Source organism: Carcharodon carcharias, chromosome 5 (assembly GCF_017639515.1).
Source record: "Carcharodon carcharias isolate sCarCar2 chromosome 5, sCarCar2.pri, whole genome shotgun sequence".
Classification (NCBI taxonomy): domain Eukaryota; kingdom Metazoa; phylum Chordata; class Chondrichthyes; order Lamniformes; family Lamnidae; genus Carcharodon; species Carcharodon carcharias.
Window position 1 is genome coordinate 35,500,441 of NC_054471.1, and position 13,314 is coordinate 35,513,754.

Genomic DNA, 13,314 nt, shown 5'->3' on the forward strand with positions numbered 1-13,314 from the left:
ACGCCCTCTTTAAGGCAACAGTCCAAAATAGATTTTAGATTTTTTTTAAAAACAGCAAGTTAACACAGCACCCACTTGACAGTGGAATTCCAAATGCCTTTCTCCAACTTTAGTACTGGATACGACAGACTTATGCACAAATGGCTGGAGGCTTCTTCAAGACTGTTTGACACACACCTGTTAGATCTTACATGGCCCCCAAAATAGCCTTTCATTCTCCTTTATATATGTTTCTCTCTCTTTAATATGTAAATTCCATTATTCCATATGCCTTTGGAATTGTACCTTTCCCATAACATAAAAATCTTCATGTTGCCAATATTGTCCATAAAACTTTGCGAAAATAAACATACTCCTTAGCCTTGCTTATCTGGCTAGTTGTAAACAGTCTAACCTCCCTTTGAAATCCAAACAATCCCTTCACTCATCTAAAAAATGCAAATTCCCTTCACACATTACATGCTAAGACAGCATTCATTAGCATTTCAAGCACATTTCTACACCTAGCTTCTTTTGATAATTTTAAGCTTGCAATCTGCCTGACTCCAAAAGTAATCAATCATACCGACAGAATCATATACACTCATATTCATATACCTACTCGACAATCAACCAGAAAAATGATATGAAAAGTAGTATACTTTCGTATCATTTAGAGGAGTTTAGGTTTTCATAAAAATGAACTGTCTGGGGGTCTTTGTTTTGTATATTTATAATAGAAAAAGTCCTAAATGTGTTGATGAAATTAGTAAGAGTGTACATTATTTATGTTTCATCTATTCAATTTGTTTGGTGTGCTTTTTATATACGGAATGAAAGTTGTGCTCTCAGAAGTTATTATATGCAATGTTATCCAGTGAATACATAGCCACATGATGCATACTGCTATATTTCACAGTCTTACTTTTGGTGATAATGGATACACAAGAGCTACAATTGAAGGTGATGTAATCATTTTTTCCTGTCAATTCTACAGACTGGCGAATTTTCCGCACGTTTCCTTTTGAAGCTTCCAGTGGATTTCAGCAATATCCCAACATACCTTCTCAAGGTAAAGTCCTCTACATATTAAGGACAAAATCAAGTTGTGTTTAAAATTGATACTTCAGATAAGTTGCCATATGCTTTGGTTTTACCCTTGATCAGCCCAAACATCATAAGGTAGTTAAATCAGGTATATTTTTTGCAAGAAAATTTATTTTGGATGGATTCTTGTTGTGGTGTCTGATACCAATTTACTCATTGGGTGGGTTGTGCTGTGGGAAAAGTTTAACTCATGGGCTTGGGGAGACAGAAAAAAGAAAGGAAAGTTTTAAAAAAATCCAAGGAAGGCAACAAAGAGAAAACAGAGCTAATAAAGTACAGCTTATGAGAAAAATGAAGGTGTAATATTACTAAGATAAAAATTGGGATCAACGTTGTATGGTATGTGGGTGAATTCCTGAATAAAATGTTTCAAAACAAATGGCCAAGTTAAAAACGATAATAACCGTGGAGTGTCATGATATAGTAACTATATTGGAGACATAGCTTATGTTTGACCAGGACTTGGAATTCCATATTTCTAATTATAAGGAATAGAGTGGTATGGTAGTATCACTAAAGGATTCTATCACAGTATAACATTAATATCTAGGATGTTGGCATATGGGTATCCATATGGATAAAGTTAAGGAATACAAAAGGGAAAAGGTACAATTGTGATTATGCATAGAGATGAAATTGGGATGATTTGCTTACAGTTCAACAAGTTTAAAAAAACATTAATTTTAACAATTGTAAAATAGGTTGCGATTAAGTTGAGGCATGTGGTGAAAGCTGTTAGTGGATTTTCATTTAAACCCATCCAAGTCTGCTTGTCAAGAAGAGAAAAAGCATGTCTGGCTTTAGTTCCAGTTCACGAAGTGTGCCATATAGCTGAAGTGAGAGTAGGTGACTCAATACTGCGCATCCATGAGGCGCTGTGGGCCATCAGCAGCAGCAGACTTGTACTCGAACACAATCTGTAACCTCTTAGCCTGACCTCTTGTACCTTTTCCCTTTTGTATTCCTTAACTTTATCCATGTGGACACCCATATGCCAACACCCTAGAAATTAATGTTTTACTGCTGTGATAGAATCCATTATTGATACTACCCTACCGCTCTACCATTACCATCAAGCCAGGGGATCAACCCTAGTTCAATGAAGAGTGCAAGAGGGCATGCCAGGAGCAGCACCAGGCATACCGAAAAATGACGTGTTAACCTGGTGAAGCTATAGAAAAGCAGGACTACTTGCGTGCCAAACAGCATAAACAGCAAGTGAAAGACGGAGTTAAGCAATCCCACAACCAATGGGTCAGACCTAAGCTCTGTAGTCTTGCCACATTCAGTTTGAATGGTGGTGGACAATTAAACAACTCACTGGAGGAGGTGGCTCCACAAATATCCCCATCCTCAATGATGGAGGAGCCCAGCACAGCAGTGGAAAAAATAAAGCTAAAGCATTCGCAACAATCTTCAGCCAGAAGTGCCAAGTGGATGATCCATCCCAGCCTCCTCCGGAGGTCCCCAGCATCATAGATGCCAGTCTTCAGCCAATTTGATTCACTCACGTGGTATCAAGAAATGGCTGAAGGCACTGGATACTGCAAAAGCTATGGGCCCTGACAACATCCCGGCAGTAGTGCTGAAGACTTGTGCTCCAGAACTTGCTGCGCCCTGGCCAAGTTGTTCCAGTACAGCTACAACACTGGCATCCACCTGGTGATGTGGAAAATTGCCCAGCTATGTCCTGTGCACACAAAACAGGACAAATCCAACCTGACCAATTACCGCTCCATCATTCCACTCTCGTTCATCAGTAAGCTAATGGAAGAGGTCATCAGCAGTGTTATCAAGCAGCATTTGCTTAGCAATAACCTGTTCACTGATGCCCAGTTTGGGTTCCACCAGGGCCACTCAGCTCCTGACCACATTACAGCCTTGGCTCAAACATGGACAAAGAGCTGAACTCAAGGGGTGAGGTGAGAGTGACTGCCCTTGACATCAAGGCAGCATTTGATGAAGTATGGCATCAAGGAGCCCTAGCAAAACTGGAGTCACTGGGAATCGGGGAAAACTCTCCACTGGTTGGAGACATATGTAGCACAAAGGAAGATGATTGTGGTTGTTGGAGGTCAGTCACCTCAGCTCAAGGACATCACTGCAGGAGTTCCTTAGGGTAGTGTCCTTGGCTCAAACATCTTCAGCTGCTTTATCAATGACCTTCCTTCCATCATAAGGTCAGAAGTGAGGATGTTTGCTGATGACTGCACAATGTTCAGCACCATTTGTGACTCCTCAGATACTGAACAATCCATGTCCAAATGCAGCAAGACCTGGACAATATCCAGGCTTAGGCTGACAAGTGGCAAGCCTTGACCGTTTCCAACAAGGGGGAATTCAATCATCGCACTTGATGTTCAATGGCATTACCATCACTGAATCCCCCACTATCAACATCCTGGGGGTTACCATTGACTAGAAACTGAACTGGACTAGCTATATATATATATATCGTGGCTACAAGAGCAGGTCAGAGGCCAGTAATTGTGCGACAACTAACTCACCTCCTGACTCCCAAAGACTGTCCACCATCTACAAGGCACAAGTCAGGAATGTGATGGAATGCTCCTCACTTGCCTGGATGAGTGCAGCTCCTACAACACTGAAGAAGCTGGACACTGTGCAGGACAAAGCAGGCCACTTGATTGGCACCACATCCACAAACATTCACTCCCTCCACCACTGATGCACAATAGCAGCAGTGTGTACCATCTACAAGATGCACTGCAGGAATTCACCAAGGCTCCTTAGACAGCACCTTCCAAACCCACGATCGCTACCACCTAGAAGGACAAGGGCAGCAGATAGATGAGAACACCACTCCCTGGAAGTTCCCCTCCAAGTCCTGACTTGGAAATTTATCGCTGTTCCTTCACTGTCGCTGGGTCAAAATCCTGGAACTCCCCCCCACCCTCCCACACACCCAACAGCACTGTGGGTCTACCTATACCACATGGACTGCAGCAGTTTAAGAAGGCAGCCCACCACCACCTTCTCAAAGACAATTAGAGATGGGCAATAAATGCCTGCCCAGCCAGCAAAGCCCACATCCCATGAATGATTTTTTTTTTAAATTGGAAAATAGCAACCATATCTTAGTTGAGTTAAAGCCCATAACTTTGTTGGGTTTATAGTCAAAATTGGAGGATAATAACATGTCAGAGATAGAGGTGTTCCTCTGGAAAAGGGTAGTGTTCAGATGGTTAAGAAGATCTGACGTAAAATCACTGGGGTGGGTGGAGGGCTATGTTAGCACAAATGGATTACCAGTGAGGAATCTTCAAACATGAGGGTGTGAGTCCCAAACTGATACATTCCTGAAAATGAAAAGGAATATATCAAATGACAGATTTCTGTAGACAAATCGAGAGATTGAAACTAAACTGAAAATTGGAAGCCTGATAAAATTTTGCAGAAGAAAATTGTGAGGAATATAGAAAGAGTAATGAGGAGGTGAAAAGGGGGATTGGAAGGGAAGATGAGGAAGGCCTGTATAACAAAGGAAGTTGTTAGGGCTTTTATGAGCATAATGAACAATAAAAATAAATTAAAGAATGTGTAGGATAAAGGGAGGGATCTGGTTTTGGAGGAAGAAGGTGCAGAAAAATAGGAATTGGTTCTTATCAATTTTGAATGCTACTATATTTTAAGTTACCGATCTTGATCTGCAACTCCAGGACTTTGAAGAAAATCTGATGGGAGATAGCAGTGAACTTGATCCACAATTTGTCAGTCTTCCTTAGATATGCCAATTGTGGTAGGGGGCTAGGATGGCTAATAAAACAAATCCGTTAAGAAGGGACAGAAGGATAATGCAGCATAGATTCACTAAAATGATGCCAGTGATCAAAAACTATAGCTATGAAAACAATTTATAGTTTTAATTATGAATAGTTTTGTTGCTCTGAATAGGGAGTTGATGACAAGGAGTCAGCAATTTAATAATGACACTGTGTGAGGAGACAACTTTTTATGTAGGTTTATTCAGCATAGAAAGGAAATAGTTGAATATAGTTGATGCTGAACAATGGGTAGAGAGCAAAATTATGGAACAGTTCTGGATTGTTCTAGTGAAGATCTGCCGCTGACACAATGGGCACATTGGGAAACAAATGAGTTTCTTTTGTGGGCTGTGGTTCTAAACTACATATAAATATCAGCTATTGATTTGATTATTGTACAACCTTGCAGTATAATTCGCATTTTAAATAATCTAAGCCCAAGATTCTTGCCTGTAACTGGACGTGTAGAAGGGCAACGTTTTATCCTCTCAAATCCTAGGATCAAGGCAGTTTGCTTTGGGCTGGGAAGTATACTGTCCATATTACAGTTTGTCCGGGATGTTTGTCCTTAAGGTTTTATAGGAAAAACATGAATTTTCAAGCGTATTTAACCACAGTGTTTAGGGACTGGCTGCTCCAAAAGAAGGAGACTAAAGACATTAATAGGTTTCCCATTTCCCTAACTGCCTTTGGAGCAACAATGGAACCAGCTTGCATCTCCTATTTGAGCTTACATGCCCCAATTGTTCTGCTGCTGGTGCATCCTTATGCCCACTCAGAAACTTTGACTCCTGTCGTTTCTCTTTAACTCCCTTTTCTAGTATGACTATTTGAGGTCTGTATTTCTACTATTCAGTGTTTCAGACCACTATCTGTAACATTATACATAATTTAGTATGTGACATGAAAAAGATTTTGGCTATCTATAATTAGATCAGAGTTGTTGGGTGAGTTTCTATTTAGTGGATTTTGGGGCAGAATTTCTGTGTTCCCACCAGGAAAGAATAAACAATACTAAGAATTGTTTGTCTCTTTTAGAATTCATATTTTAAAATTTCTGAACTTCCTTCAGTAGTTTTGCAGTAGCTAATACCTAGTCTCTGAATGTCCAGAAACTATGGAACTGAATTTCCACTGTGGTTCTTTTGCTTTTCTGTTGTAGCTTTAGCAGAAAAGCCACAAAAGCATGGGAAAACAGTGTAAATGCTATTTTTACAGAGCATATACAAATCATCCACCAAAAATTATGGCAGATGTTTGGGAGAACCACTGCAAAATTTTATCCGTGTGTGTTTTATACTTGCCGTTGGTCCACTCCATCCAGGATAAAGTGGCCTGCTTGAGTGGCACCCTATTCACAACCTTAAACATTCACTCCTTCTACCACCAACACACGGTGGAAGCAGTATGTACTATCTATAAGATGCATTCAATAGCATTTTCCAAACCCATGACCTTTACCACCTGGAGGGATAAGGGCAGCAGACACAAAAGAACAACACCACTTGCAAGTTCCCTTCTAAGCTACACACCATCCTGACTTAGAACGGCATTTTTTAAAAATTCATTCACGAGATGTGGGCTTCGCTGGCTGGGCCAGCACTTATTGCCCATCCCTAGTTGCCCTTGAGAAGGTGCTGTTGAGCTGCCTTCTTGAAATGCTGCAGTCCATGTAGTGTAGGTACACCCACATTGCTGTTAGGAAGGGAGTTCCAGGATTTTGACCCAGTGATAGTGAAGGAATGGCAATATATTTCCAAGTCAGGATGGTTAGTGACCTGGAGGGGAATCTCCAGGTGGTGGTGCTCCCATCTATCTGCTGCCCTTGTCCTTTGAGGTGGTAGTGGTCGTGGGTTTGGAAGGTGCTGTCTAAGGAGCCTTGGTGAATTCCTGCAGAGCATCTTGTAGATGGTACACACCGCTGCTACTGTGCGCTGGTGGTGGAGAGAGTGAATGTTTGTGGATGTGGTGCCAATCAAGCGGACTGCTTTGTCCTGGATGGTGTCCAGCTTCTTTAGTGTAATAGGAACTGCACTCATCCAGGCAAGTGGGGAGTATTCCATCACACTGCTAACTTTTGCCTTGTAGATGGTGGACAGGATTTGGGGAGTCAGGAGGTGAGTTACTCGTCGCACAATTCCTAATCTCTGACCTGCTCTTGTAGCCACAGTATTATTATGGCTAGTTCAGTTCAGTTTCTGGTCAATGGTAATCCCCAGGATGTTGATAGTGGGAGATTCAGCGATGGTAATGCCATTGTACATGAAGGGGTGATTGTTGAATTCTCTCTTGTTGGAGATGGTCATTGCCTGACACTTGTATGGGGCGCAAATGTTACTTGCCACTTGTCAGCCCAAGCCTGGATATTGTCCAGGTCTTGCTGCATTTGGACATGGACTGCTTCAGTATCTGAGGAGTTGTGAATGGTGCTGAACATTGTGCAGTCATCAGTGAACATCCCCAATTTTAACCTTAGATGGAAGGAAGGTCATTAACGAAGCAGCTGAGGTTGGGCCTAGGACACTACCCTGAGGAACTCCTGCAGTGATGTCCTGGCGCTGAGATGACTGACCTCCAACAACCACAGCCACCTTCCATTGTGCTAGGTATGACTCCAACCAGCAGAGAGTTTTCCTCCTGATTCCATTGACTCCAGTTTTGCTGGGGCTACTTGATGCCACACTCTGTCAGATGCTGCTTTGATGCCAAGGGCAGTCACTCTCACCTCACCTCTTAAGCTCAACTCCTTTGTCCATGATTGAACCAAGGCTGTAATGATGTCAGGAGCTGAGTGGTCCTGGCGGAACTCAAACTAGGCATCAGCCAGCAGGTTATTGCAAAGCAAGTGCCGCTTCATAGCACTGATGACGCCTTTCATTACTTTACTGATGATCAGGAGTAGACTGATGGAGCAGTAATTGGCCAGGCTGGATATGTCCTTTTTGTGTACAGGAGATACCTGGTCAATTTTCCACATTGCCGGGTAGTTGCCAGTGTTATAGCTGTGCTGGAACAGTTTGGTTAGGGACGCGACAAGTTCTGGAGCACAAGTCTTCAGTATTATTGCCAGAGTATTGTCAGGGCCCATAGCCTTTGCAGAATCTAGTGTCTTCAGCTTGATATCACATGGAGTGAATCGAATTGGCTGAAGACTGGCATCTGTGATGCTGGGGACCTCCGGAAGAGGCCGAGAAGAATCATCCATTGGGCACTTCTGGCTGAAGATTGTTGCGAATGCTTCAGCCTTACCTTTTGCACTGCTTTGCTGGGCTCCTCCATGGTTGAGGATGGGGATATTTATGGTACCTCCTCCTCCAGTGAGTTGTTTAATTGTCCACCACCATTCACGACTGGATGTGGCAGGACTGCAGAGCTTAGATTTGATCCATTGGTTGTGGGGTTGCTTAGCTCTCTCTATCACTTGCTGCTTATGCTGTTTGGCACACAAGTAGTCCTGTGTTTTTGCTTCACCAGATTGACACATCATTTTTCGGTATGCCTGGTGCTGCTCCTGGCCTACCCTTCTGCACTCTTCATTGAACCAGGGTTGATCCCCGTGGCTTGATGGTAATAGTAGAGTGGGGGATATGCCAGGCTATGAGGTTACAGATTGTGTTCAAGTACAGTTCTGCTGCTGCTGATGACCCACAGCCATTGCTGTTCCTTCATTGTTGCTGAGTCAAAATACTGGAACATCGTTTCTAACAGCACTGTAGGTATACCAAATAGACTGCAGTGGTTCAAGAAGTTGGCTCACCACCACCTTCCCAAGGGCATTAGGGATAGGTAACAAATGCTGGCCTTTCCCACAATGCCCATATCCTATGAAAGAATAAAAGGTTACAATTGAGTCAGGGTTGAAAATTCATTTTTCACCTCGACTGAGGTTCGTTTCCTTTGGCTTCATTGGAAAGTAAAATCAGGTAGGGTGCGAAACAAGCAACTGATCCTAATATAAGATAGGTAGAGTGTAAAACAGGCAACTGATCTTGTCAGGCATATTCGGTGAAAATTAACCCAGTGTCCCTACGTTTGTATGCCTGGAAGCAGATAGCAATTTTATTTTTGCATTTTGTAACTATCAGCAAAACTCAGGTAATAGAGGCATTCCCTTAACTTTCAATATTCAGAATTCTTTAAAAATGAAAGCAACTCTGTCTTTTGCTCTCTGTGTCTCACAAATTGTAATTTTTGCATTAGCTAATTAATGTAAATGCTAATGAATTCAAATTAGGATGAGAAAAGACTTCCAGCTTAATACGCTTTCTGAAGTATTAGGAGCACAACAAAAGCTGTAAAGATTTGTAATCTGCCATCTCCTCTCTTTATCTCTCTCTCTCTCTCCTCCTGTCTTCTCTTGGTCACTGTTGAAATGTTTACATGGAAAGGTTCTATTATAACTATTGTCATATGTGTTATTTGAAGCACCTAAATAGTACTGATAAATTTCTGGTGATATTTCACAAAATATTTTGTATATTGCTATTAGAAATTCTGTCTACATGTATCGTGAAAATTCCCAATGTAAGCTCATACTATAATTACACTCTTACACCATTGGCCCTATCCCTTTAGCTCCTCTTTTTCCCTTGCCGCCAAGCATTTTCTCTCTTTCTCTTCCTTCACCCCCACTTTCTTTCTCTTCTCCCCTTCACTTGGGATCAGTCTCTGGGTTCTTCTTTGCACCTAGAGCTTGAATGTCTTTCGCCTGTTTCATTTGTTGGAATTGGACACTGCTTTAGGTGTGCTCTGATCAGGAGGCAAGAGTTTAATTATGACTTATTTTCGCTGTTTGGATCAGCATTTTATTTGGCATGTTGTTTGCTGGCATTCTGAGATTGTACATGTTGAATTCCAAATGTACTAAAGCCCCCAGAAAATGAACTGGTACATGTGTAGCAGCTTGTTACATCTTTCAGAAATGTCCCAAAGCACTTTATAGAATGAATTACATTCTGGTTACTTTTATGTGGATAAACACTGCAGTCTTTATTTCTTTCCATTTGACCCATAGCTATTTCATCAACTTTCATGGTCTTCTGGATTGCCATTATTTTCCTCCTCCTATGTGCAGTATGTTATATTTGTCTACATTAAATGTCATCTGTTATGTTTCCCCATTTGCAATGATTGACCTCATATCAACAGACTGACAATGAAATACTGGAAAACCAAGGTCCTCTTAGGCAGCTTTACAGATACATGTCTTTGTCTACTCCAAGCCCCTAGTACATGTTCTACCATAGTTTATACCGGTTCTCTTATTTTTTTCTTTATGGTAAATATGAAGAAAAGTTCTGAGTTTTCTGATGGTGTAATGTTTATCGTACAGTCCTTTTCCAAAGTTAAGAGTTTTAAAAAATATTTGCAGAGTCTCTGACTCCAGTTTCAAAAGATGATTTTTTTTCCTGGCTGAATCTAGTCAGCCCTTTTTTCGTCAGTGCCAGTAACTGAATTCAAGACCTATATCCTGTTACAAATTTAATTGTTGCCATTTATTTCAAAAGAAGAGAGTTTCAATGATAGCCTAAGACTTTTTCTATCTGGAGGCCTGAGAAATCCCATGCTGATGACTACTGTGAAATATTAGACTCTTAAAGAGTCAGCTCCCTGTGGTTTCTGCCATTTGCAGGCTGACTTGGCCACTAAAAATAATGAAAGAACAAGAACTTACCAAATGTACAGTATCAAGCATGGGATCCAGCTTTTCTAAGAATGAGTAGAATCTAAAGTTTGACATGACAGTGCTATAATGTTACTTCAAAAAAACAGTTGTTGGGAACCATGCTTTCAGAAGAGTTTACCAATTCTTTCTATCCCTTCCACAGTTGAGAAAGCACTTTACATCAATAAGGCATTGTATCCATCAACCTTAATTAGAAATCTGGAAATTATTAAAGACCACTGAGTTTTGAAATGCCTTCTGAAATATATCATACTATTATTTAGCAAAGACATACTTATTACACAATATCACTGTCTGCCCAGAAGGGCATAGGAAATGTTTTGCAACAGTGAGCTTAAACCATTGCAAAGACGATAAGCTGAAAGGAAATAGTTTAACTTTTAGCTTTTCAAAAATAGACAATGTTACAATATTTCCAACCTTCCCTCATAATCATCATTACTACCTGCATCTTTCCTGCATCTTTGCAGTTAACTTGCAGTTAAAATTTTGTGTTTAGAACTGGTGATCTCTGTTGAGACAGGTTTAGGGCACTAAACTTGGCCTCAATTCAAGGAAGAATTAGTTTGCACTGGGAGTATTGCAATTGAAGTTGCTTTTTATGAGGAACAGTTTTATGATTTTTCCTGGCATACAGCTGGAATCCTTGCCTACTGTCCAGTTAATAAATCAGGCCAGATTTCACATACTTGTTCACTAGTTGGTAATTCTGACTGGGAAGCAAGAGGAAGATGTTTCAGAAAAACTTGGTTATGGTATGTACCATGGGCAAATAGGTTACTCATTAATATTTCAATTTTCCCCTCAAAAAATATCATTTTGCAAGTCTTTCTTTTGCTTGTATCGGAAGTTTTGCTCTTGTGCCAGTCACAATAACATGAACGATTGGCTGGCATTCTTGGATTTCAGGTGTAAAGGTTGGGTGTAAATTATGAGCAAATGCTTAAGGGCCAAAGATTTGTAAACATTGGAACTATTTTCTCCAAGTTTTCTCTCCTCCTCACCCAATGGAGTCTCTCTAAATTGATAGGACCACAGATCTCTTAGTAACATCAAGTCTTGATTTGTGTTACTGACCAATTTTCACACCTCACTGTCTGATTGGCTTGCAACACTGAAAAATATGTTAGAAAATAGCATTCCAGTATGATTATCGTTGAATTTTTTTTAGCCTATTGTGAATTGTGTTGAAACAATATGTATACACGATAGGGAATAGGCCAATGTTTTTTCAGCGCGTTTCCTCTGAAATCAGCCAAACCAGCAGAAATAATTGAGGAATTTCAAGTGCAAAATCATTTCCAGCACAAGCTGAGTTTCCATGATCTTTTGCGTTCATTCAAGGAACATTGGCTAGAAGCCGGCCTCACTCCCATATCAAATGAATTGCCATTGCAAGGTTCCAGTAATTGTGCCTGTTTCTGAGCCAATTGCAGTGACTCTTAACATAAACAAGGGCCCTAACGCGCACGTTTTACAAGCTTTTTTAATTTACTAAGGAACTGACTAGTAAATAGTTCTATATAGTGTCATTTTCAGTTATTTAAAATCTAGCTGCTCAGTTGGTTGCCTAGACACTGATTAATAATACTTATTTTTTGTCATAAACCCATTTTCAGTTGTATAAATAAAATAGCACCACATTACCACTTAAATATATCAAAGAATATTTTAATGTTTTTTTTTAAAGAAAATTATATTCTAAAATGGTGTCTGATTTCACTGAAAGATTTTGTTTGGCAATATTTGAAACATAAGCAAAAAAGCAACCTTTAAAACTATCACAATCGTGGGCACAGTTTGCACCCTGATCACCAACTGTGCCTAAAGTAAAAACTCTTTGCCAATTTATTTTCCTATTATGTAACAACAGAGCTTCACTTCCAGTTTAAAAAAAATCTTTTTGTTTTCTACCATATTAACCAGCAAGCTTTGGCTGCCAGAATTTCAATGGCATTTGAGAAATGACCAAGTGCCTCAACATATAAGCTTTGATAGGAAAATATAACAATGGAATAGGGGCTATTTTGTAGGCACTGTTATGGGCTTTGGATGGTCAAACCAAATGGTTAGTTTCTAATGTGAGCGATTGAACATTCATTTTCAGTTTTACAACTTTATTTTTACTGATTTTCTTGTGATCTTGTCATGCACTTTGTTTGATATTTAAGTTTCTAACAACAGTGGAATGGCATGGAAGAACCTAAGTTGGTAACTTTATGCCAAGAGTTATGGATAAATGGTGCATGGTGAACATTACAAGCACTCACATAATACTCAGATAATTAACTAATAGAGCGCTTCTGGCAGTAGATGTGACTGTGCTTGTTTCAGCCTTCATTACAACCAATGAGTAACAAGGAATCATTTGTTTTGGAAAAAAAATACTTTCTGACATAGAAATAATGGGAGCAGTTTTAATGAAATACAAGTGATTGTGGTAAGAATTGGCTAAAAGAGTTTAACTGATTCTGTACAATATTGACCACAGTGGCAGACATAATGCTGAATCGAACAGAATACAATGTGAACCAATCATGGAAAAACATCAAACACGCTTCTATTTATGGTCCAGTTGCAGAAAATAGAATTTTCCAAGCTCTGATTGTTTATGAATATTGTACTGAAATAGTCCTTGTAGTGATTCAGGGTTGCTGTTGTTCGGTTTATATTCTTATGACTTCTGTGTCAGCATGTTATGGACTGGAAGTATATGTGCTGTCTGACTGGCATGGCTCTAAGGAATCCTGCCTGATT

At 40.2% G+C, this 13,314-nt stretch overlaps 1 protein-coding gene across 5 annotated transcripts in view; it reads left to right on the forward strand.

Moving 5' to 3' along the window:
• The window catches only part of babam2 (BRISC and BRCA1 A complex member 2), a 199,180-nt gene that overhangs the window by 87,546 nt on the left and 98,320 nt on the right, over positions 1 to 13,314 (forward strand). For all 5 annotated transcript variants that reach the window (XM_041188715.1, XM_041188713.1, XM_041188716.1 and 2 more), the window contains one exon: positions 977 to 1,051. In XM_041188715.1, the coding sequence (XP_041044649.1) occupies positions 977 to 1,051 (75 nt within the window). The remainder of the gene's footprint in view (positions 1 to 976; positions 1,052 to 13,314) is intronic.